Below are 22,589 nucleotides of genomic sequence, written 5' to 3'. Positions count from 1 at the left end.
TAAGGGTGACCATCTTACAAGCGTCATCACCTTTGCTCTGTTGTCATTGTTACACCCGACTAATACTGGGGACAAGTGGGGCTATTCCAGCTCAGAAAAAGACTAGTTTTTCTTATCGTAAGAGGTGACTACTGCAAAATAGAAAGGGATGTACTGCATGTTATATAACCACCGTCCGGTTAGCTTAGTGGTAAGTGCACTGGGCTGCTGAGCGGAAAGTCGTGGGTTCAAACCTCAGACCGGACCACAAACTAAGGTCTTAAAAGAATTGGTTAGATCATCCATATGCTGGCTGTGTGTTAAACAATTGCTTCAGCTCAGATGATTTCGAAATTAGGTTGTGACGTTCAACCGTTGGCCTTGTCTCCTTTACCTACACACGTAAAAATCTTGAAGGGGACATAAAAGGACCCGCATCACACTGATCGCAACAAGCAGGAAACGTAGTTGCCTGTGCTGTGGCTTGTCCTAATCTCACGGTTGGGAGGAAACTGGGTAATGGGTTGGCTCCCTCTCCCCATAGCCTCTATTGGCCATGGAAACCTCATAGAACGGCCTATGTTCCTGAGAAGTAGTGAGGGGCGTATACTATAATTATTACATATACTGCAATAATGCAAAGTATAATTATCAGTAACCTTTAATTTGGTAACATTACCTCATAAGGATATGTAGTTCATAACTGTATCTCCCTATATAGAGCGATTTTCGTTCGACCTTGACTGTGTGGTTCGATAAATGTTCGTTTCTTGTTTGATCCGCCGTTTTAACGTGATTATCTTATTTTTTAATATGAGTTTAGAGTAATTTTTAACTAGGTATACAATCATACAATCAGACACTAAGGCGGCTCATATTAAGGAATCTTATCTGTTTTAAGCTGTCCTCAAATTCATTGGATTGACTTGTTCAATGTAATGTAATTTGGAATTTTTATTAAGGATTAAAGATTAGAGATTTTGGGGCTTACATAATCTGTATTCTTGACTACGCGGAATAACATTCCTTTAATTGTGCTCCCGATAACAGAATGCACCAAAGTAAACTGAGTACGGTTTACTCGGAATACGCTGAATATGTGTGCTTTAGGGAACGTTTTGACGGGAAAATCGTGTGTAGGCAGCCAAGCCCGTAAAATATTTCGCTTATTCTCATATTCCTAAACAGGAACGAGTATTACCAGAACAGTCCCAAAAGAACACGCCTCGATGAATGTTGCCGGAGTACCTAATAGCTCGTTTTCGTGACAGATCTGTTCAGACCACTACTGTTAAGAGGACTTAAACCAGATTCAACTGGCCGTGGAGACAAACTATGCTGCCCCTAGGTGAAATATCATTTCCTGGGCATTTCACTGCCAGTTTCCCATGCTCCTTGTTTGCGCCATGCTGGTGTGTTTGTTTTTCCAAATAGCCCTCTAGGTTTTAAATCTCCGCGAATAATCTGGCCAACAGAAATTTGACTTATCTTGTTTAATTGTCTCGGCTGGTTGCCCCTGTCGTTTTCAGGTAGAATAAATGGGTTATCGTACGAGAACTAGAAAATAAAAAACTAGAATTTTAAATGTTGAATTTCTTCTATTTGTTTAGTTGTTAGTGTTTCATAAAGAGGGTTTTGTGCTTTGTGTGAAACGACTGCTGTAGGGACCTTAAGTTTCTTCTTGATTACTTCGATTGACAAATCATTGTCTTTGTAGGATTACTGGTATTGACCTACGAAATAAAGCACAAGCACTTATTTTTAAACTTTACTCTCCTTTTCTAGCGTTAATTTCGGGCACAAATTATTTTCAGAACAAAATATGACGAGGCTGCTGTAAGGGAAGGTACGTTTTTAATTGGGGGGGGGGGGGGTGGGTATTTTAGAAATTTTAGAAATTTTTTGCGAAAAAAGCCGTGGTCCTCCCACTTCCCAGAATGGATTAATGCATGACCCTTCACAAATACCTACACAAAAACATCTGACCCTCCCCCCAGCCCCTCCAAGACAAAAATAACCGGAAGTGAAAATAACTATTTTTTTTTTAAAGTAATACTAGTGAGCAGCACTTCAGCAACAGATCTTGTCAACTTGCTTTATTTTCTCCGACCGGTTTCGTCTGATCATACAGACTTCATCAGGGAGTTTGAATAAGATACATAAAGGAACTTATTTTACAGCTATTCTTTAGAGTACAAATCACGTTCCAACTAGGCTGTGAACAGCAAAAAACACCTACAGAATTGCGTGCAGGATATGACTAAAATCCTGCGAATGTGCAATGTTTAATTTTGGGGCTCACGGATTTAACGTTAAATCCGTGAGCCCCAAAATTATAAAACTATAAAAAAAAATCGTTTTGAGGTTCTCATTTTTCTCGCGGCATGAAAAGAGGTCGCTTACGGAAGATCATTATTTCATGGACCGGTTAACAAAACGTGGCTATCAAACTGCTGAATATCTAAGGTCGAGAAATCAACTGAGGGTAGGGAAAGAGTAAGTCGTTATTTTCTGAGTTTGTCAAAGTGTCTCGATTTTTGCTGGAGCGGATTTTTAAATTTTTACGCAGAAATTTAATTATCTTTCGTGCAGTCAGGTAATCAACGCTTGGCGACATTTGGCTGCATCATAATTAACTATGGCTGCATTGAGCTTTTGTATCATGCAAATCCTTTTTAACGTAAGAAAACCACGATGAGCACAATTTTCATCTTTCAAATGTATTTTAAGTGCTGTAGTTTGATTTTATCACAAGTTAATCAACTAAAAAACAAAAACAAAACAAGAAACAAACAAAAAACGAGGTAAGGTCCCCTGCTGCGTGTAAACAAACCGTCCCCGAAAGTCTTCTTGTCAACCTCTTGAACAATTTGTGTTGATATAAGCAAACCACTGAATATCTAAGGTCGAGAGCTCAACTGTGGGTAGAGAAAGAATTAATCTGTATATGCTGTGTTTGCCAAAGTGTCTCTTCTTTTGCAGAGCGGAGTTTTAAATCGTTTCGCAAAGATTAATTTATCGGTCTACGATGCGGCCAGTATTCACTGAGCCCACACGCTTGGCTGCCTCTCTCATGATGCATTTCTTAAGATAACGTATGCTTGTCACAAACAGTATACACTGCGTTTAAAAGTCTTCAACACACAGCTAAAGAACGAAAGTTATATTTGAAATGGTGTAACTTCACAAATACGTGTCTGTCAACACTCAAATTTGTTGCTGTCGTTGAAAAAAATGTAGCAATATACCCAGGTTCTAGAATTAAACTGTCTGTAGGAAAAATATGTTTAGTAGCTGACACCTCCAAATTATTCCCCCTCCCCCCATGTTATTGCTTTTTCTGCCTGTTCTGCTTTCACATCACCCAATGTTCTTTCAGAACTGAAAAACTTTGCACACTGCGAGAGCAGCTTGGTTGTACAATTGCATCACCTTTTATTATAAAGCATCGTTTCAGCTGTGTTGAAGCAAAAACAGCAAATGATTCAAACGAATTGACTCTATCGAAAAACTGAGCAGCCGACAACCCTTGACTTTTATCAATTTCTCTGAATGATCAAACAAACATCTTTAGGGTGTTTTTTTTTCTTTTTTACCTCAACAAGCTAACCGTTTCAGTGTCCAAGAGAACACTGTCTTCCAAGCAGTCCAATTATTAAAACGCGATTAACCTGAGAATTTAAAAATCATATATGACTGAACGCTATACTAGCAGACAATTGTTTGCAAACTAAGCGACCTAACGATGGAAAAAATAATCGTAGTCTCAAATGAATGATATTTAAATCACATGAATACTCGCCTTTTGGGAATTTCAAAACTTTTATTCACTGCACATTTCTTCTCTCGTCTAACACTAGTTTGTACCAGACGACGATTGAATGGTATCCCGTGATGCATCTGGTTTAGGCTTATATTATCACTGCGTACGTGACGTCATCATTTATTCCACGCTCTCGCGATGAAGCCATGGCGTGCTTTCACGCTTGTCTGGATTCCGTGGCTTCTGCTTTTAAGAGTACCGAGTTAGTTTATGTTCACTGCGTTTCAAAGGAGAATTTTGCCGTTACAGTGAAGGGTTTTACTTGTGTTTCGTTGGTCCGTCGAGAAATACATATAAGCTATGTGGAAAGCATGGACGAACGAAGAAGAGCTCTCGTCCCTGTGGTTGTTGTGAATTCGCCTACGGACGAATTATTCGCTTGGGTAAGAAGCCTTGTGCTGATACGAATAAGTTACAACAGGTACATTCTCCGAAGAGAAGTAAAGAGGTTTTCTGAGTTTTCTTTTGACATCTCTTGTCCGCTTCTTAGCAGGCTTGTTCCGTGTTGTGCAGTTTTCTGCATAACATCTCTTGATTACGGCTCCATTGAACTATTGAAATTTACGAAGTTAAACAATCCATTACTAAGGCTAGTTATCACTGCTGAGCATTTTGCAGTTTCGGAAAGAATAGTAACCAAAACACCTTCGAAAATAATCATTTTGACTCTAAAAGATGACCAAGCTCGGGAATAAAGCGCCAAACGAACTGAGACTTGAAGCAGACATTTACACACGCAACACTGGTATGTTACGAAATTTCAGTCCACTTCGATCGCTTAAAAGGTCATAAAAATGTGGGTACTTCTCGGTACTTCTTTGCCAAAAATCATTATTATGTCTATATTTTGTGGCGTGATGCCCAAAAATCGAAGACATCAACATACTGTGTAAAGAAAAGCGAATTTTACGGGTCAACGAACACTTTGTGATGCGTATAGTCATATAACACAATCAAAGGCAAGAATACTATAATAAGGCCGCGCCTTAAACACTTACAAAACATTATAATCGTGTCAAAGATTTTAATAATGCACTTTTCTAACCTTTTACTGCAATAAATATAAGAAATAGACCGCGGAGGAAACCACGTTATTTCACGCTGAAATCCATGATAACTTCGATGTTGCGTCACGTACGTAGAAAATTGCATCATGGGATACTATTCGATCGTCGTCTGAGTTTGTGCTTAAGTCAGAAAAAAATTGAAATGGTATAAAATAAAAACAGAACACTTCGCACGGTGCGAACGCTCTCTTGGCACCGTGTTCGATTCCATTCAAAAGGAAAACAAGAGCCCGCGAAAAGCTCTCGAGCGGTGATGCTCAGAAAGCCGGGCAGAAAGCCGCACAGAACGTTTTTCCGCTCTGAATGTTAGGTCTCTCTCCTCCGTGCTGCCTCGACCGCGTAGGCTGACAGTACGGAGGCTGGAGAGAGGGGACAATTTTCGCTCTCCCTATCCTCACTCGCGCGCCGCCCCCACTCCCATTTCCACCTCCCCTAGTTCTGCCCGAGGGAGTCTCTGTGGAGGAGAGAGAAGGTCCTTTCAGATTATATCTCTGCCCAGTTGGTGCCCAGTTAAGTCCTCGGTCAACGCCAAATCGAGGGTATTTGTATCTAAAATGGCGGGCAAGGTGGATGTTTTTATTAGAAGTATCGTCATTTGTCCTTGTTTAAAGTTAGCTTTAACAGTCAAAGAATGCAAGAAAGTCGATCCGTGTAGGTACTCAACAGATGAGGGAGAAATTAATCTTTTGGAACTTGCAGGAACGGGCAAACCGAGGCGAGAAGAGATCACGCAATAATACCAAAACGGTCATTGTCAGAACAAACACGCGATCCAGAATGGCAGACTGCAATAATGATAAAATAAATTAGTTAATTAGTCAGTGGCGGATCTAGGGGAGGCCCCCCCTCCTTTTAAGTTACTAACAAACTGAGGAACAATCGAAATGTCTTATTAATCATAAAGAGCGCCCAGTCATACAATGCGAATCATCAAGAATTGAAATGAATTCTGTTCTTTGAATGGAATTCCTGTCTTTTGTTGAGGCCATGAGGCGAAAGCGTAAATAGTTGGACACTCCAATAAGCTTGCTTTGTAATCAGAAATTTGTCAACTTGCGTGTAGTTGTGGCTTATTTGGTCGATACATTGAAAAGAAAAATCCTGTAGCGAATGTGGGGTGCTATTGAAGTGAACAGCGACTTCTCAAGATTTCTTGTTACCATGGATGATTTAAGGTTTCTAAGTCTCACTTTAAGTTCTGTTGTTGTAGAGCCAAAGTACTAAAGTTAGCATTTTTGCAAGAGACCAAATAAATGACGTTTTTGGAATCGCAAGTTAAAATGGGTCTAATAGCATAGGATTTACCCGTTCTGAAGCTACTAAAATCTGTGGACTCAATAAAATAATTTCTACACAAATCACATCTATTTTTATCACATTTGAAGCAACCTCCATCAAGTGAATAGGTGGTCACGTAAGCTTCAGGTCAGTCCATCTTTTCTGTGTTTGTGATTTACGTTTAACTATTTGCGCTGGAAGCGTCAATAAATATTTTAATTGCATGAGTTTCTAAGCTTTTCTACGCTTGAATTTCTACGCTTGAATTTCTAAGCTTTTGCGAGACGCGGCATTTACATGACGGCCTAGAGAGCTGTCATGATGGTTAAAAAAGTGACTTATTTCGGGGGACTTAGCTATCTGAACAGTTCATGTCTTAGAAAAGGTATTATTTTAATGTTTTAGAGTTCCTCGAGGGATAAATTCACGCTTTTTTAGCAAAACTCAGTGACAGATGTTTCTGTTGGTTTCCGGCCGCCATGTTGGTGCCCATCCGAATGGGCACCAGCATGGCGTCTCGATACAAATCTCTATTAATTTGGGTAAAAATTTTCTCCGCATATCTCGCATAAGAAAAACTGCTGTGACCAGAATTTTGGCGAGAGTCTTTGTATATTTACCTTCTTTCATTTCCCAGATTCTGGACTTTATCTATTGACCGGTTTTGATTTTTATTTTGATCTATTTTGAATTGCGTGACACTGAAAACCAGCAATAGTTCCCAGGACTGCGCACCTTCAGGCTGGTGAATCAACGAGTCTCTGAAAGTGGCAGATATGACTCCAGTAGTAGTAGATGGAGAGTCCGACAAATACCGGCAGCGTTGCGCGGCTCGGTTCGGCTCGTGTTGCTCGCCTCGCCTCGCCGCGCAACGCTGCCAGTATTCGTCAGACTCTCCATCTTCTACTGAGGCGCGCCGCGCGTGTCCGCAAAGTTAAGCCTCTGATGTCGCACTTTGGCGCACGCGCACCATTTGAGGAGTAGACCTACCTTAGAATAGCGATGACTGCTCTTATCGATATCAACAATCCACCAACAGCTGACCTTCTCGGGCTCACACACCCTCCAACAGCTCCCCTCATCGACGTCACTGAACCGCCAACAAGCGACCTTATAGACCTCAATTGCCCCTCAACACCCTCCACCTATCTCACCAAACCGCCGCCGCAATAAAGTCCTAAGGTGATGACGTCACAAAAATAAAATTTTTTAAATTATGGGATATGATGTCATATTCTTATAAAGGATCCTAAAAGATACCCTCATCCCAAAAATTAGCTCTGAATTGCAATTCCAGATAGAGGTATAAGGGATCAAAGTTTGATAGCGTCCCATACAAACCCTTCAAAATTTGTTTCAGTTCCTTCAGTTTAGAACTGACTCAAAATTAGAGAGATTTATATGGGGCGTACCAAATTTTCATCCGTTATATTTCGGCTGAGAATTACAATTATGAGGTAATTTTAGGCAAGGACCCTTTTTTAAGGACGCTTTATTCGAAAATGGCGCCAAATCCCATAATTTCTCAAATTTATTTTTTGTGACGTCACACTTTAGGACTCTATATCCCTGTTATTTTGGAAAACCGGTTGGCGCCAAATATGTCGCAATCGACGAAGTTTCATTGAAAAAATCGCCCAGCCGCTGGTCGTTGCGTGATTATCTTTGCGAGGCGTGTGGTAAAACTTTTACACAATGCCACACACTTCACGAGCATCACAAATTTCACTGCCCGAATTTAGAAACAGAAAATCTTCCGAAAACCCCCTGTTTAAACTGCGGTAAAATGTTGACGAAATCGCCCTGGTATAAACACCTCCAAAACGGATGCCCCAGCCGCCAAAAGGGGGTGCGAGAAGAATGCCCAAACTGCAGAAAAAGGGTGACTAGAAGAACGGTTTAAAATCACCTCAAAAACCGCTGTCCGCCGCGTCGCTAAATGAACTCGTTGTGAAAACAATTTTTTGTACACCAAAATATCAGTCAATTAAACACGCGGTAGGGCCGGATATAAGATGGCCACCATCAACGACAAACACAACGCGCTTTCTGTACGGGTCAGCGCCTTGAAAAAACAAATCGCCAAAATCAACCGAAAGTCTGGTGTTTTTTGGCAAAAAATGCGCGAGGCCGAAGAAGAGATAGCGGAGATCGAGCTCTCGACAGATGGCGCCACGTGTTTGAGATGTAAGGATTATGAGGACTTGGTGATAGAAGTCAGCGATTGTGGCGAAAGGTGTGCCGAAACCGCAGAGATCCGCTTGGAAAAGCTATAAGATTCCAACAAACACTTAAGAAGTTTTTCCGCCTTTGGGGCGACCTTTTTGACCGCCAGGCTAGCGATCGGTTTAACCCCAGCATGTCTAAGAGTGTAATATTTTGCCCTGGGGCAATCAGCTGTTTATTTTTTTTCGCTCTAGTGAAAGCTCTTTGTTTTACCGCGTTTCGCGCTCGATTTATCCTCGAAAAAAGGTTAAAAGTGTTATTTTTATTGACCAGGCCGAGAAGAAATGCCGTATTCTGACAAACTGTGGGCAAAAAATAGAAATCTGACTGGAAAATTCCTCTTGGCTTCAACATTCCTGATGGCTTTGAAAATTCCTGATGGCTTCAACTGAAGCCAAGAGGAATGCAGCCGGCTTTAACTGAAGCCAAGAGGAATGCGCAACCGGAAGCTGAAGTCTGAAGACCTTAAACAAACTGAAGCGCGTCTTGTAAGCAATCAACAACTTCGCGTGCAATATCACACACGTGTCTCTGCCACTCTAGGCTCGATTACCAGCCGCTGTTCGGGAAAAGAGCTCGCGCTCCTCCCCCGAACTCTTGCCGCGGATATCTTTCTCCAGTTTTTCAACATTTACGCTTGACGGTTGGCGAGTCAGCTTGGCTCGGACTTGTTCCTTCAGGAAGTCGTACTGCTGAAACTCGGAAACAATTATGTCAAACTCGTGGGCAGGCAAGGCGTTGTTACTACGATTATCAGTTGAGTAAGGCACGAGGGAAGTTTGGTTACGAAGTTTTGGCCTTAAAATTATGGTGTTGTCACGGGCAACTTACCTCGTTTCCATTGGTAACAATATCAACGGCCGTTGGTCGCCTGTCGCGTCGCCTACAATTTCGCGCGCTTTGCTGCCAATAACGTCAAAGGCCGACAAGTTACCAATAGATACGAAGCCAGTTGCTCGTGACAACAACAAAATTTTTACGTTAAAACTTGGTGACCAAACTTTCGTCCCACCTTTCTCAACTGATAATCGTAGTATTCAAAGCTTTGGATAACAGTCTGCTGATTGTGTCACGTTTGGCGACGGCAACCACCGATCGAGCTGAACCAAAGCTCGCGCTTGAAAACGCTGCTGAGAGAACACTGGAGCCCGCAGCACTCCAATTAACGTTTTTTTTTTTTTTTGCCCGTTTGTATTTTTTCGCAACGAGGCGGTAGTGGTTGTCCTCTTGGCCCAAACTGTTAGCTATCTCGTTGATTTTTTGCAAACGGACATTTTCAGCCTGTGGCTGAGGCGAGTCCGCAGCCGGCAGATTAGGATAGAGAGACTGACCAGGAGGAGCGGACGGCTGCGGCTGGGCAGCAGCAAATGGCAGAACGTTCGCAGACGACATGGTGTAAAAAGTATTCAAGTAATTTTTAATTCAAATTCCAGAGGCATGCCTTTGAAATCAAAGAACTCGCCATTTTCATCTTTGAGGCTGATAGTTATGCTATTTACATGGGCGTCTGTCGAACAGTCACTCAACACCTGTTGCGGGGTGGCGTAGCTTACTTTTGCATAAGGCAAGCCTTTTATATCAAATCTAGCCAAAACATCTGATCTCTTCCCGTTTAAAAAGTTTTTGGTTTTGTCAAGCAGATCGCAATGAATGAGATATGTCGTTGGAGATGTAAGCCGTTTTATGTATGTTATATTTTTTAAATTTCGCCCAATACCAAGCAACTGCGCTAAATCACGGTCAAGCCAAGGGTAAGTTTTGATTACCAGCTGGCCAACAGGTTCATTTGTTTGTGTATCTAAAAGGTTATAGCTATATTGTGAGAACAGACTGTCTATTATTTTTGCCAAGCTCTCTTAAGTATAATGTCCAGGGGGGATCTTAGAAACCGGCTTAACTTTAGCATCTTTGCCCCCCAACTCAGCTGAACCTTCGTTTTTCAGATTATGCCAGCTATTGTACAAACTGCAAGAGAGGAGTCCGATGAAATGTACCTTCGAGTCCGGCTCCTCAAAGAACACAGTTTCTCCGTTATTTTGCGTGGCAATCGTAAGCACAACTATTTTATATTGTACAAATATAACATATTCAAAATTGACGCGTTCAAGGACTTTGAAAAATGGGCGCAAAGGCCAGATACGAAAGCCAAAGAAGCCGCGGCCCAAAAAAGCGCGTGGGCAGCGTTCACAAAACAGTTCCCTAATGCTGATAAAACCCAATTCGTGGCACAAATCAATATTGATGAAAACCGCAACATCACTCAGAAATGTTCTTTAAGACAAGAAAAGGGGCCCTTCAAAGCGTGTTTGGCTCAGACAGGCAGTACTGGAGTCAGGCAATGAAATCTGCTATTGGCGTATCAGGCGTGGCGGGCTTTTCCTATAAATTTTCGCTAATGAAATAGTCAATTGTCGCCAACTAGAATAGCACTGCCCAGACTGAGCACTGCCCATCCCAGCCGTAGATTTCACGGAAGCCGCGTCCAGCCTTAAGAAAATATTCGACCAAAACATAAACATCTACGTGACCCCTTACACCTTCTTCGTGACAAAATTCAGAGAAATCTTCCAACAAACAAAACTCAGGCGCAACACTGCGGCCAAATCAAAGAGGTGGCTGGGCGAGCCCGATATGAAATATTGGCCACAAAAACTCAACTTTGCCGTGTTTTGTGCGACACAAGGTTGTGGAATTTCTCGAGAAATCTTTGACCGCGGGCTGGCACTGCCGCCGCAAATAAGAGCTTTTAATCAATTCCACGTGTATTTTACGGTCAGGCGAATTTTGCTCCAGCTTGGCGGCATTCAGAACATCAGCGCTTTGCGAGGCAATCCAACATTCAATAAAGCCGACAACCATTATAACGTGGCTTCATACAAAACGATATGCGACGAGTTTGGAATAAATTCATCGAGCGATTTTCGCTTCACACAAGGGAAAAACCACGGCTTGGGAAGTGTATACATTGGCGTGACAGGGCACGGGCCAGTGAAAACAGGAACTGCTTATCCAGTAGGGTTCTATAAATTCAGTGATGAAGGCGGTGCGGCAAGCAAAGGAAATCTGCTTTCTTTCATTGAACCTCATGCCGTGGCCCAGTATGACTGGTTCACCCCAAACAGAGCCGCCGTTTTGACGCAGACAGGCCTTTCGCACATAAATCAGTCAATCGAAGCGTTTGTTTACTGCGTCTTGGGTGCGCAAGTCAACGTGCGCAGCAGTATTCTTGGAGAAGGAGGTCGAGCGAAAGAAGCCCAGAGCGAGTTTCTGGTTTTGATGGAAGACGCGATCAGACAGCCAGACTTGTCACAGAACGTGCAAAGGTATCAGCTGGCGGTAGATCAAACGAAGGTCAGTCTCAACCTGGCGGTCTGCCCGGGCGTGTGGCTGATGCCCGCGCGAATGATAATCAACACAGAAAGCAGGATCGGTTACAACAACAAGCTGAAACAGGCCGTGGCCGAAATGAAGCTGGGGTGAACAACGAGGTAAACCAGGGGACAAAACAAGCCGCGCTCAAAATGATGGAAGGAGGTCCGTCTAAAATCAGCCCGCCAAACAGCCATCCTTCCAACCCGGTTCACAAAGCTGCCCGGGCGAATCAAAAAAGCCAGCCCGCCGCTTCAAATGGAAGCACGCCGCCTGCTCGATCTGTCGAGCCAACGAAGGACAGATCCGCCGGTCGATGCAACGCAGCACGAAACCAACAAAACGAAGGTCCTTATAGGCGTGGCGGTCCTCGCGGCGCTGCTTTTCATGCGGAGCTCTTGAAGACGGCGACAGCGACGAGGATGAGTAGCCAGGGGTACTCAGCGAGATAGGCGACCGCCCGGCCGGCGGTGTTGAAAAGGAAGCCTGCCGTCTGGCCAAGCAGTCTTATCTTCCCAGTGCTCGTAATAGTCCCAGTCTGTATAGCCTCCGCCGGCCATCTTTTGAGAATATAGGACGTTTTTAAGTAGAGGCCACCGAGCTATCGCCGTTGTTTGATATATTTTTCGAACAAAAAGACCACCGCGGCAAGAATCAGCAGCCAGGTGCGCTCGCCGAGATAGCTGACCACCTGCCACGCGGTTTTGAAAAGAAAGCTCGCAACCTGGTCGATCAGCCCGGGCAGCATTGAACCAAGCTTTGCGCCTATTTCTTTGAGACCGGCCCCCAAAGCTTTGCCGGTGGCTACTAAAGCCTTAGTAATCGTGCTCACGACAGCCCCGATCGTGACTCCGGCAGCGAGCAGCACGGCGGTCACCGTCACACCGTATTTTTTGAAAATGTCCTTGATTCTTTCCGAGAGAGGCCGTACCCCTTCCCGTTCTTCAACCTGAGGTTGCAAACGCGCGAGCTCTTCGTTCCTTTCTGTCACCCGGGCCTCTGCGGCTTTTCTCTCAGAGGGCGAGGCGCTTTCATCTTGTAACACCGCCTGGTCTTCTTTGTTTTGGCGCCGCAGCATGCTTTCTCGCTCTTTCAGCTCATCTTAAGGTTTTGTGCTGTTCAGCCCCGCCTCTACCGCATTTCGTTTACTTCGCGCCTCTGCCAGCTGCTTTCTGAGCCCGCCGACTTCTGCTCTGAGGGTATCTTCCTTTGCCATCTGCGCCCGGTCTTTTGAGGCCTGTTTTCGGATCTTTGCCAATTGTTTTTGATTCGCATCCAAGTTTTTTTGAAGATTCTTTTTTAGCAGTTTGAGCTCGTTAATTTCTGTTTCTTTGTCAAGCGTGGAGCCATGCTCTTGAGTATTAGCATCGATCTGCGCCTGAGTTCTCTCCATTCGTTGTCTAAGCCTCTGGTTTTCTTGCTCGTATTTATTTTTTTTGGAAGCCAGCTCTTGGTCCTTTTGTAATTGAGCTTCAACTTCTGCCAATCTTTGCTGGTTTTTTTTCGATGGTCTCACGGTCTTCAATTATGATTTCTTCAGCACTAGTGCCTAGTGCTTTGATTTTTGTGTAATGAAACTTTTTTAAACATTTTGGTCTCGCCTCCCTTTGGTGCGAATGAAACAATCTCTAAAGAGTTCCCTTTTTTGCTGAAACCTATCGGACCCAATTTTGCAATGTTAGCTTTCGCGGAAAATGTTTTGATCCTGTTTATTGCGTGATCTATCATTGATTGTTTCTCTTCTGGAACCAACCAGTTTTCGCCCAAAAGGGCGGCTCTTTCATCAAACGAAGGCAGCCCGGTCTTCTCGTGGTGCCTCGTTTGCATTTCTATTTCTTCCCCAACATGATAGGGGGTCGATGTCGCACCCGGCTGAAAGGGATGGGTCCCGTTTTCACCTTCTTCGTCGCCGTCGTCATCGTGGTCAAGCTGATAGTCAAGGTCACGATCATCGTAACCAAGCTAGTCGCCTTCGGCCATTTGGGCGAGTATATCTCTCAAACATGTTTTTAAATTAGAAAATAATCTCGGTGTGTTATACAGAAATGTCTGTGCAAAGAACCTTCGCCCAACGCACACAGAAAAGACCTCACGCGCAATGATGGCCCCGCGCGCTGTCAAACGCATCACCTTCGAATGCACCGAAGCCATCCCCGGTGAGATCCTGTATGTTTCAGTGCCCAAGCTGCATGAAAACGAGGTGCTGATGCCTGGCTTGCTGGCGCTTCGCTTCGACATCGACCTGGAGGGCGGGCACGCCAACAACCTCCTCGTTCAGACCGTCACGCGGGCGCTGGTTGACAAGCTGGTCGTGAAGTTTGCGGGCACCATCCTGCGAAACACCGTGGGTTACGACATCTACAAAATCTTCGAAGACCTTTTCCTCCCGGTCGAACAGCGCGACAACATGGTGCCTGAGGGGATCCAGAGCGAAGACTTGTGCAAAATACCCTCCAACGCGGGGAACAAGAAAACATCGGGGGTCGCCGCCGAAAACAAGCTAAACGCTGTTTACGGAACTAAGTACCGCATCAGCCTGGACCATCAGCTGCTGACCGACCACGGCGTGCTCTACCCCCAAGCCCTATGCAATGGACTCGACTTTGTAGTCGCCCTGAAGCCAGCCGCTTCTTTGTGAAAGAAAAAAATAAAACCGAACACGTGACTCTGCAAAAGTTCTACGTTGAAAACAAGTTCGGGCTGCTCATCGATCTGCGCTCTATGGCAGACCGCTAAATGCACGGCAGCGGTGTGCGCCTTGTGAACACCACAGACGGCGTCCAGCTGGCAATCGAACGTACCGCCACCGGCTCCAACTGAACTGCCACGTGTTCGTGATCTCTAAATCCCAGTTTAACATCATGGAAAGACAGCTAGAATCTGTGCAGTTTTGATTTGGGCATGTGAACTTTGAATAAAAAGGACCCCGGCAATATTCCCTTCAACGCGCTCATCGTAGGGCCGACCAACTCAGGCAAACCGCGGTTCCTCGTGGACCAGCTCTGCGGCCCTTTTTGCGGCCGGTTTGATTACGTCGCGCTCATCTGCCCGACGTTCGCTTATAACAAGACCCTCTACCGTTTCGCTGAGAGAGATCCGCGGCTGTTTGTTATCATCTGCAAACAACAAGAAGTGGAGCTTTGGTTGAAAATAGCGAGTTTCGTTTTTGAAGGCGCCAACACGCTGATAGTCCTTGATGACTGTGCGGCCTCCAAAGACGTGAAAGGGCGCACCGGCGAGCTCGTGAAACTCGGCTTTTCTGCCCACCAGGCGAACATCAGCGTGTGGGTGCTGACCCAGCAGCTCTTCAGTATCGCGAGGCCGTTCCGTGAAAATGCGGCGGACATCGTGCTGTTTTACACCCCTTCGGCCACAAAGGCGATTGTTGAAGATTACGCGGGAGAGCTTTCCCAAGAGTCCCTCAAGCAGCTGATTGCGAGGCTGAAAGAGCGCCTGTTCTCCCACCTCGTGTTTTCTTTTCCCCTCTTACAGGCATCGACCGGTCGATGCACGAGATGGCGGCTCTTACGGCTGATGAACTGGCAGCAATGGATGAAGTCCTGCAGATAGTGGAAACCGAGCCCTCAGGCTCTCCCGGCAGCAACGCTCTTGCTCAGCCCGACACCCCGGCCAAGCGTAAACAGCTGGCGATTCTGGTTTCCACAGGCAAAGCAATAGAAGCCGTTGGCGTGCACCTGATGCACGAGCAGGTGAAGCAAAGAGGTTGAAAAGCACTACAAAAGTTATGAGACGTACGTTGGCGCCAAGACCACTGAAACTTCGATTGAAAGTTTCTTGATGTTGGCCACGAAAGCGTTGGGGATGGTGGTGCGGGTCAAAGATGCCGACGCTTTGCAGAATGAGCTGAAAAATGATTATATAATTACTAAAGAGCTGTCTGCCCTGGCAGACGGCCTTGCCTTGAGATGTGGACGGCTGCTTGCGGTGGCCGACGCGGCGCTGATCACGAGAAAACATAATAATTAATAATAATAATAATTTATTTCTAGCGCATTCCACTAAAAAATCTCAATGCTCTTACAGAATAAAAATGAGAAAAACGATAACGAAACCAATATAAGGAAAATTGATTTTAGTCCACAGTCTCGACTGGTCGAGGTGTTGTCGGAGCAGCGCCACCCTTCTCGTGATGTATACGGCTATCCGCTTGAGGGCGTTGATGAAGTACCCGGCTCAGCAACTGCTAAATAACTGGTCAGCAATTCCTCAATTAAATATTTTTGTTGAATAAAATAATGGCGGATTCAGAAAACACTCAAACTGTAGCCCAGCCTGCGGAGCCAACACCACAGCTGCAGCATCGGCCAGTCGACGCACGGGAGCAGGTAACTTCAAAAATACCAACTACCGTACCTGTAAAAGAATAAAACCCGAATCGGGTGGCTGCGGGCAAAGCCTTCCAAGAGAAAGCAAAAAAAAAGGCGCGCGAAGAACAAAAAAAAGCCGCAGAAGCCGCTGTAGCTGCGGGCCTCGTTCCTCCTGTCACTGGTGGTAAAAGCAAAAAGCAGCCAAGCGTTGCTTCGACTGACGAGGCGTCCAATGAAGACACAAAAACGTTTTCAGCACGAATCAATGGCTCAGTATAATCAGCGTTTTTGCTTCCATCATTGGCCTTTACTACAAACGCGATGAGATGAAAAAGGTTTTCAGCAATAGCAAGCCACAGCAAACCGCCCCTCCTCCTGCCCCGCTAGCGGGGCCACAAGCCGCCGTCGATACGCAGCCAATTTAAAGAAGAGGGATCCGGCCAATGGATTGACATTTGAAAAGAAAAACATCCAACCGTATATCCTCTCTTCTTCGAAGAAGAAAAACAGATGTTGGAAAACAAGTTCGTTAAAACGATCATGGATACGGCCGTTCTTACCGGCTTAGCCGCCGCCATCGGCTGGATTGCGAAAAAGGTGGTCAAAGAGACCTTTACCGCTGACCGCAGCGGCAGCGCCATGAACTATGCAAAATTCACGGCTGTCCTGGCAGGCAGCATCGCGCTCAAAGATTACCTTGAAGACAAAAAGATCCTCCCAACCAGAAGAGAAAACCACCTTTCAAGCGCGAATATCATGCCGGGTAATCCGGCAGCCCAGGAAATCTAGCTTGCCAGGGGTGTCGAACAATTCATAAGGCATGTGGGATTTCAGATCGGCGCCGCAGTACGCTTTGAACCACTTTTCATAGCTCGTGCCTGGCCCCAGATAGTTGATGAGGTCTACGAAGCGGAAGCCGCTGGTCTTCATAAACATCGTCGTGTGCGCCTTTTTCCCCACTTGCACCTTGGCTGTCGTGTCGGCCACCAGCTCGACGAAACTTTCTTTTAACTGGTTCATATCACAATGCCCAGAGTTGAAACCGACGACGGGGACCTGGTCGCACCATTCTGCGATCACCCTGCGGCCCTTTCCTGTTAACAAGTGGCTGTCTTCCGGCATGAACTCAGCTCTAACTCGCCTGCGGATGTTCGCCCAGTGCCTCTCCAGCTCTTTCGTGAACTTCTGGATTAGCTCTTTGGGGTTTCGTTCGCAGATATGCGTGGGCTCGCGTTCTAACGTGTCGCCGATGCTCACGGTAATTGGCACGTGGGTTGCTTCGTACGTGAGCGCCGCTGCCACTTCGTTTCTCTGACTTTTATCATGCCGCAATTCAAAATCGTACAAGATCGCGTCAGGATAGGTCCGCGTTTCTTGGTTTGGCAGGGCGTCGTGGGTTTTTTGGACGTCGCACTCCCATTTCTCTATAACTCGATACCGGCTTCTCTCAAGGCGCGGGTCCTTGCTACCATGGCGAGGAAGTGGTTTTCTCGCGTTTGGCTGTGAGTGATAATTTCTTCCCGGGCGTTTGGGAAACATCGGCGGCAGCCGTACCAATGGTAGCCGTGGTATTGGAACACCGTCTTTGTTTTTGGGTCATAACCATCAACTGGCGCTCCCTCAATCCAACGCTCGCCGTCGTGGCCGCATAACTCGTGGTGAATATGTCGGCCCAGCTGCTTGCTTGCGTGCCCTAGCCAGCGGACAGATAACGCAGACGCTCCGGGCTTGCCGTAGAAAACTCTCTCATACGCTGTCTGCGGGGCTTCGACTCTCTTGTTGGGGTAATCAATAACCTTTTTCCCTTGTGAGCATGTTTTACTGTGTCTTTCAAGATTACAGGCTTTTGTGAAGCGCACTTGACACTCCACGCATGCACACAGCCGTGCTAACTTCTTGATGTCTTTTATCAAAAACTCGTGTCCATCATAATTTCCAATCGTCATTATGTTCGGCAGCTTGTCTGAAGGGCTTCTTCTGAGATGCCACAGAATTTCGCCGTTTTTCTGACGCTCAGGCTCAGAGACTCTGATCCCAAGCCAAGCCGACAACTGTTTCCTTTGATTAAGGTGCGTCTCGACCTTATCCAATTCATCAAGAGAAGTTTTGGGGATATTGTTTAGCGCTGTTTTGAGTTTTAAGAACCCCTGCGCGAGCTCTCTCGCCGCCTTTGTGCACCGATCCGGGCGCGCCCCTCATACACAGCAATGCAGCGCCACAATTTGTCGTCAAAAGTGTCTAGCGCCACCATTTGGCGGCCGTAAGCAAGGCTGCGCAGCCAGTCTGGCAACGCGTCTGTGCCTAACAATGGCTGCCTGTCGAGCACGACCTTCACTTGAATGTTGGAAAACTTTACAAACGCCCATTTGGTATTAGGGCGCTCGATATTGTGAGGGTTTAACCGTTCATTTCCCTGCGCATTCAACCATCTTCCCGCTTCAGCAAACGTGTTCATCTAAGGCGAGCCCTTGCGCTGTCTATAATAAACCATTTTCAAATCTGTTTCGGTGTTTACTATGACATACGCATAGACGTAACGAATATAGAAAGCCAAGTTGACGCGTTGCTGAAACTTAGCCCTGATAGAGGGCGTGCTGTTTGCACCCAACCTCTTATCAAAGGTCCATCTGATGAACCTTCTGCCTTTCTTTTAGTATTACATCCCCTCGCGCGCGACATACATCTCCACGATCTCATTCTGAAAGTCAATAATCGGGGGCTTTTTGGGGCGCGCTATTGGGCCGGTCTTGATAAACCGTTTGGTGTGACGGGCGACGTACATCGCTATTCCAAGGTAGGGCTACTGTTCAAATGGTGCGCGTTCGCCCGAGTGCGACATCAGAAGGCTTACTTTGCGTGCGCGCGGGGCGGTGCGTCCGAGCGCGGCATCAGAAGGCTTAACTTTGCGGACGCACGCAACGCTCCTCAGTAGTAGATAGAGAGTCTGACAAAAACTGGCAGCGTTGCGCGGCGAGGCGAGGCGAGCAATGCGAGCCGAGCCCAGCCGAGCCGCGCAACGCTGCTGGTATTTGTTAGACTCCATCTACTATTCCAGTTATGGAGCTGTGCATTTTCGTGCGTGAAATGGGATCGAGACCTCACCACCCCACCCTTGCTACCCCTTTTTACAAAGCAGAGGAATTTCACAATTGCTTCTGTTTCACAACTTATTGATTTAATTCCATATACAAAAGCCTTGATTCTTTCTTTTCATGGTGATAACGCACTTAGCAGTTCCTAAAGTTTCTAGCCTAGCCTAGATTTCATTCACCTTAAATATGTTTCTTGCAACATTCCAAGCTAGCGCTTTGTCCTATTTCATCTCTTGAAAGAATAAATACTGCGTTCCCTAAACTAAATGCTTCAAGCCTGCGGATATTGCATCTTAGTCAGTGGTTTGCGATATTGCCTGATAACTTGATTACAACTTGCCGTAACAAAGTCACGTTACAACTGTCGAACCAAGTCGAGTAGTCATCGCAAACTACTAATTATCTGCAACTGATGTACTCTCAACAACAGTGCATTTTACATGACACAGGCTGTTACTTGCTTCAGCTAATTCCTGGATCAAGTCTGGATGCACGTCTTGCCAGCCAGCCAATCTTGGACTCTCGTGAAATATCTTTACTATTGTTCGATTCACATTGAATCCTTGAAGTCTTTTTAGCTTGAAAAGTATCGCATACTGGAGAGAACGGCTCCCAAATTTTTCCTGTCAGTTTCGGGGACACTTCCTCGAATTTTATCTGCACATAAATACATAGCGTCGCATTTTAATATTCTCTATATTACGTAATCTGCTTAAACAATTGTAGGCCTGCGGACTGGTGATACATCTGGGCGTTATCATTTCAACTTATAACGTTTTCCCTCCGTGTTCAGAAGTGGGCGTTTCAGGTAATAACGGTTTTATAACCTCCTCCTCCTCCTTTGCGAGCCTCATGTCACGCTTCAACGAAAACAAAGTCAACAGAAAGAACACCGAGCTAAGGAGGTACAAGCCAGGGAAGAGAATGTACAGTGCTGTTCGCAGACTGGTGACTTCCTTGAGCGGAGGAACAAGCAGAGGAACATTACCGCCAATGATGGAGATAATGAAAAGATATCCAGCGATGGCCGGTGAGCGGATAGTGTTTGGCACCAGTTCTACAACGACAGTCAATGTCACACCAACCCACATTTCACCAATGATGTTGGACGGAATCAAACTGATGAACGCCCATGGCGGTTTCAAAAATAGAGCTCCAGCAGCGAATGGCGCCGCGATTACCTGGAAAAGAAAAAGAACAAAAGCAGTAAGCAAGCATATCGCCTCTGTGGCAGATGACTGCGAAAGAGAAACACAAGTGCAAGTGCGAGAAGATTGGGTAAGAGGATAAGAAGTGGTTGCACAGGCATTTATTTACCATCACAACAGGATTACGCTTCGTTTGGGCTGAGGGTCAGGTACTCTATTAAAGGAGGTCATTTATTGGTTCTTTATTTGATTCTATCCTAAACTTAACATCCTACTTCATAAAAAAATCGCCTATAATACCGTCGTTTACACTTCCTAGCCTGAAATCTGTCTGTCGTCGCAGACTACCTCGTTACCTGATGCTTAACAAATAAGAACTAAAGATGTCAGATCTGAAGTAGGCTTTTACGAAACAAGTCAAGCGAAATTTTTGAGTCTCTCCCTCGTAAAACTATTTTCATCCTGGACACATACCTGGCTAAATATTAGCACCCAGACCCTCATATAAAATCCTCGGTTCTTAATCAAGCGATCAGAGATAAATCCACCAAGAACCACACCCAGGCTTCCCCCAACAAGAGGAATCCAACTCATATATTCACCGACATTGGTTTTTGGATAGTATTTGTTGAAGTATGGTTGAGTGTTGTAGGCCCACACATAGCCTCCTGCATTCCTGATTGAGCCGGCAAGGAACAGGATCAGCAGTGAAGGACGGATAAACGTCCTTCCCAGCAATAAGAGCTTCTCTCTTAAAACCTCTCGCCGTGGCTGGCTAACAATTCTCTACAAAAAAAAAAAAAAATGGATGAATACATATTGACAATAATTAAAATAAATTACCTTAACTGAATACCAACAGCTTCAAAAATGTTTGGTTTCTGTTAAATATTATCTGCATGTCAGGTTTCTCATTTGAATATTGAAATTAGCCTGTCTGGTTTGTCATCAGAGTTAGCATGTTATGCTTTCTCCATCACAGGCACCTGATGAAGAAATTTAAGCAAGGTCCTTAAAAGTTGTTTGTGTCTCCCAAATCGTTAACTAGTGGGGATATTCGTGATCTAATCTTTTTCTATTCTTTAGCTGAATATTTTACCCTGTACCTGTCTGAATTTGTGAGCAGCAGTTGCCTTTCTAAAAAACACGGAGCTGCCGTTTTCCCTTCCTACTTAAAAAAAAAGCTGGAAACGGCGCTTTGATGCGCTTGAGATCCAAGGAGGTTCAGTAGAATGCACTCTTCAAGATTGAATGGGGAGGATGCGACCAAGACTTGTTATCATAAGCTGTTCCAGGTGTGAGACATTTTCCGCGCACATCTCCACTAGTCATGGCGCCCACATCCACCGCTTTTCTCTTGCCGCTACTAAATAGGTGTTCATTGCTTGGCGCTTACTAGGGCATAAATCCCTTGCTTTGATAGTGACCCCAGTTTGCTTCATATGAGCTCTTTCTTTCAAGTGAACTTCAATTGTAGCGGGGTCAGATAAGCTGAAAGGCGGGTGTTCAGCCGCTTCGGGGGCTGCAATGATTTTACTTAATAAAACTATCTACATGTATCCATCTAGCTATCTGAAACAACCTTTTTTTCTCACGTTAGACTTCCCATATTAATAAATTTGAGGGGGATTAGAGGCCTTACGCACATATATTAAATCAAAATGATCTGTTGGGTGACCTTGTCTTTACATGTATAACTTAATGAGCTTTAACTGTATTGTTCTGTAGTTTCTCAACTGAAGATTACCTGTAAGTGTAGTTTTTGACCTGAATAGTATGTAAGTTTTAAGTGTTGGCACTACCGGAATATTACCTGCACATCCGGTTTCTCACTCCTTGCTGGCTCCTTCAGTGTGAACAGCATGAGGAGTCCTAGAACAAAGCCAGGCATAGCAGCAATCCAAAACACCCATCTCCATCCTTTGCCATCAATATCCGCTTGTGTAATAAAGTTACCGAATGCATAAGCCATGCTATAACCAATATAAATTCCCCAGTTGTAAACACCAAGGGCCGATCCTCGTAATGTCTAACAAAAATACAAAAATACAAACTAATCATCAACGTGGAATCTCAATGCAAACATGTTAACAGGTCAAGGATAGGTGTTGGTGCAGTGTGTGATAGACTGATAGGAATTTGAGTGTCATCTTAGGATCTTAAATAGTTTTCTTTCCAGTTTTCTGGCAAAAAATTATTCTGGCTAGCGGGTTCAACAGACCTGTCTGGTGAACTGTAAAGTCAACTTTTCTGACAAGTCATGCTGTGCAATCCGTTAC

At 45.1% G+C, this 22,589-nt stretch overlaps 1 protein-coding gene across 1 annotated transcript in view; it reads right to left on the bottom strand.

Annotated features, from left to right (window-relative positions):
- Positions 1-19,200: 19,200 nt before the first annotated feature.
- Positions 19,201-22,589, bottom strand: part of LOC145485699 (MFS-type efflux pump MSMEG_3705-like) — a 7,822-nt gene continuing 4,433 nt past the window's right edge. Inside the window, exons 4-6 of the mRNA XM_081464326.1 lie at positions 22,124-22,339; positions 20,785-21,096; positions 19,201-20,343 (exon numbers count right to left, since the gene is read on the bottom strand). Of these exons, the coding sequence (XP_081320452.1) occupies positions 19,930-20,343; positions 20,785-21,096; positions 22,124-22,339 (942 nt within the window). The 3' untranslated portion in view covers positions 19,201-19,929. The remainder of the gene's footprint in view (positions 20,344-20,784; positions 21,097-22,123; positions 22,340-22,589) is intronic.

The sequence above is a fragment of the Orbicella franksi genome, chromosome 1 (assembly GCF_964199315.1).
Source record: "Orbicella franksi chromosome 1, jaOrbFran1.1, whole genome shotgun sequence".
NCBI lineage: Eukaryota > Metazoa > Cnidaria > Anthozoa > Scleractinia > Merulinidae > Orbicella > Orbicella franksi.
This window is presented reverse-complemented; position numbering and strand designations above follow the sequence as displayed.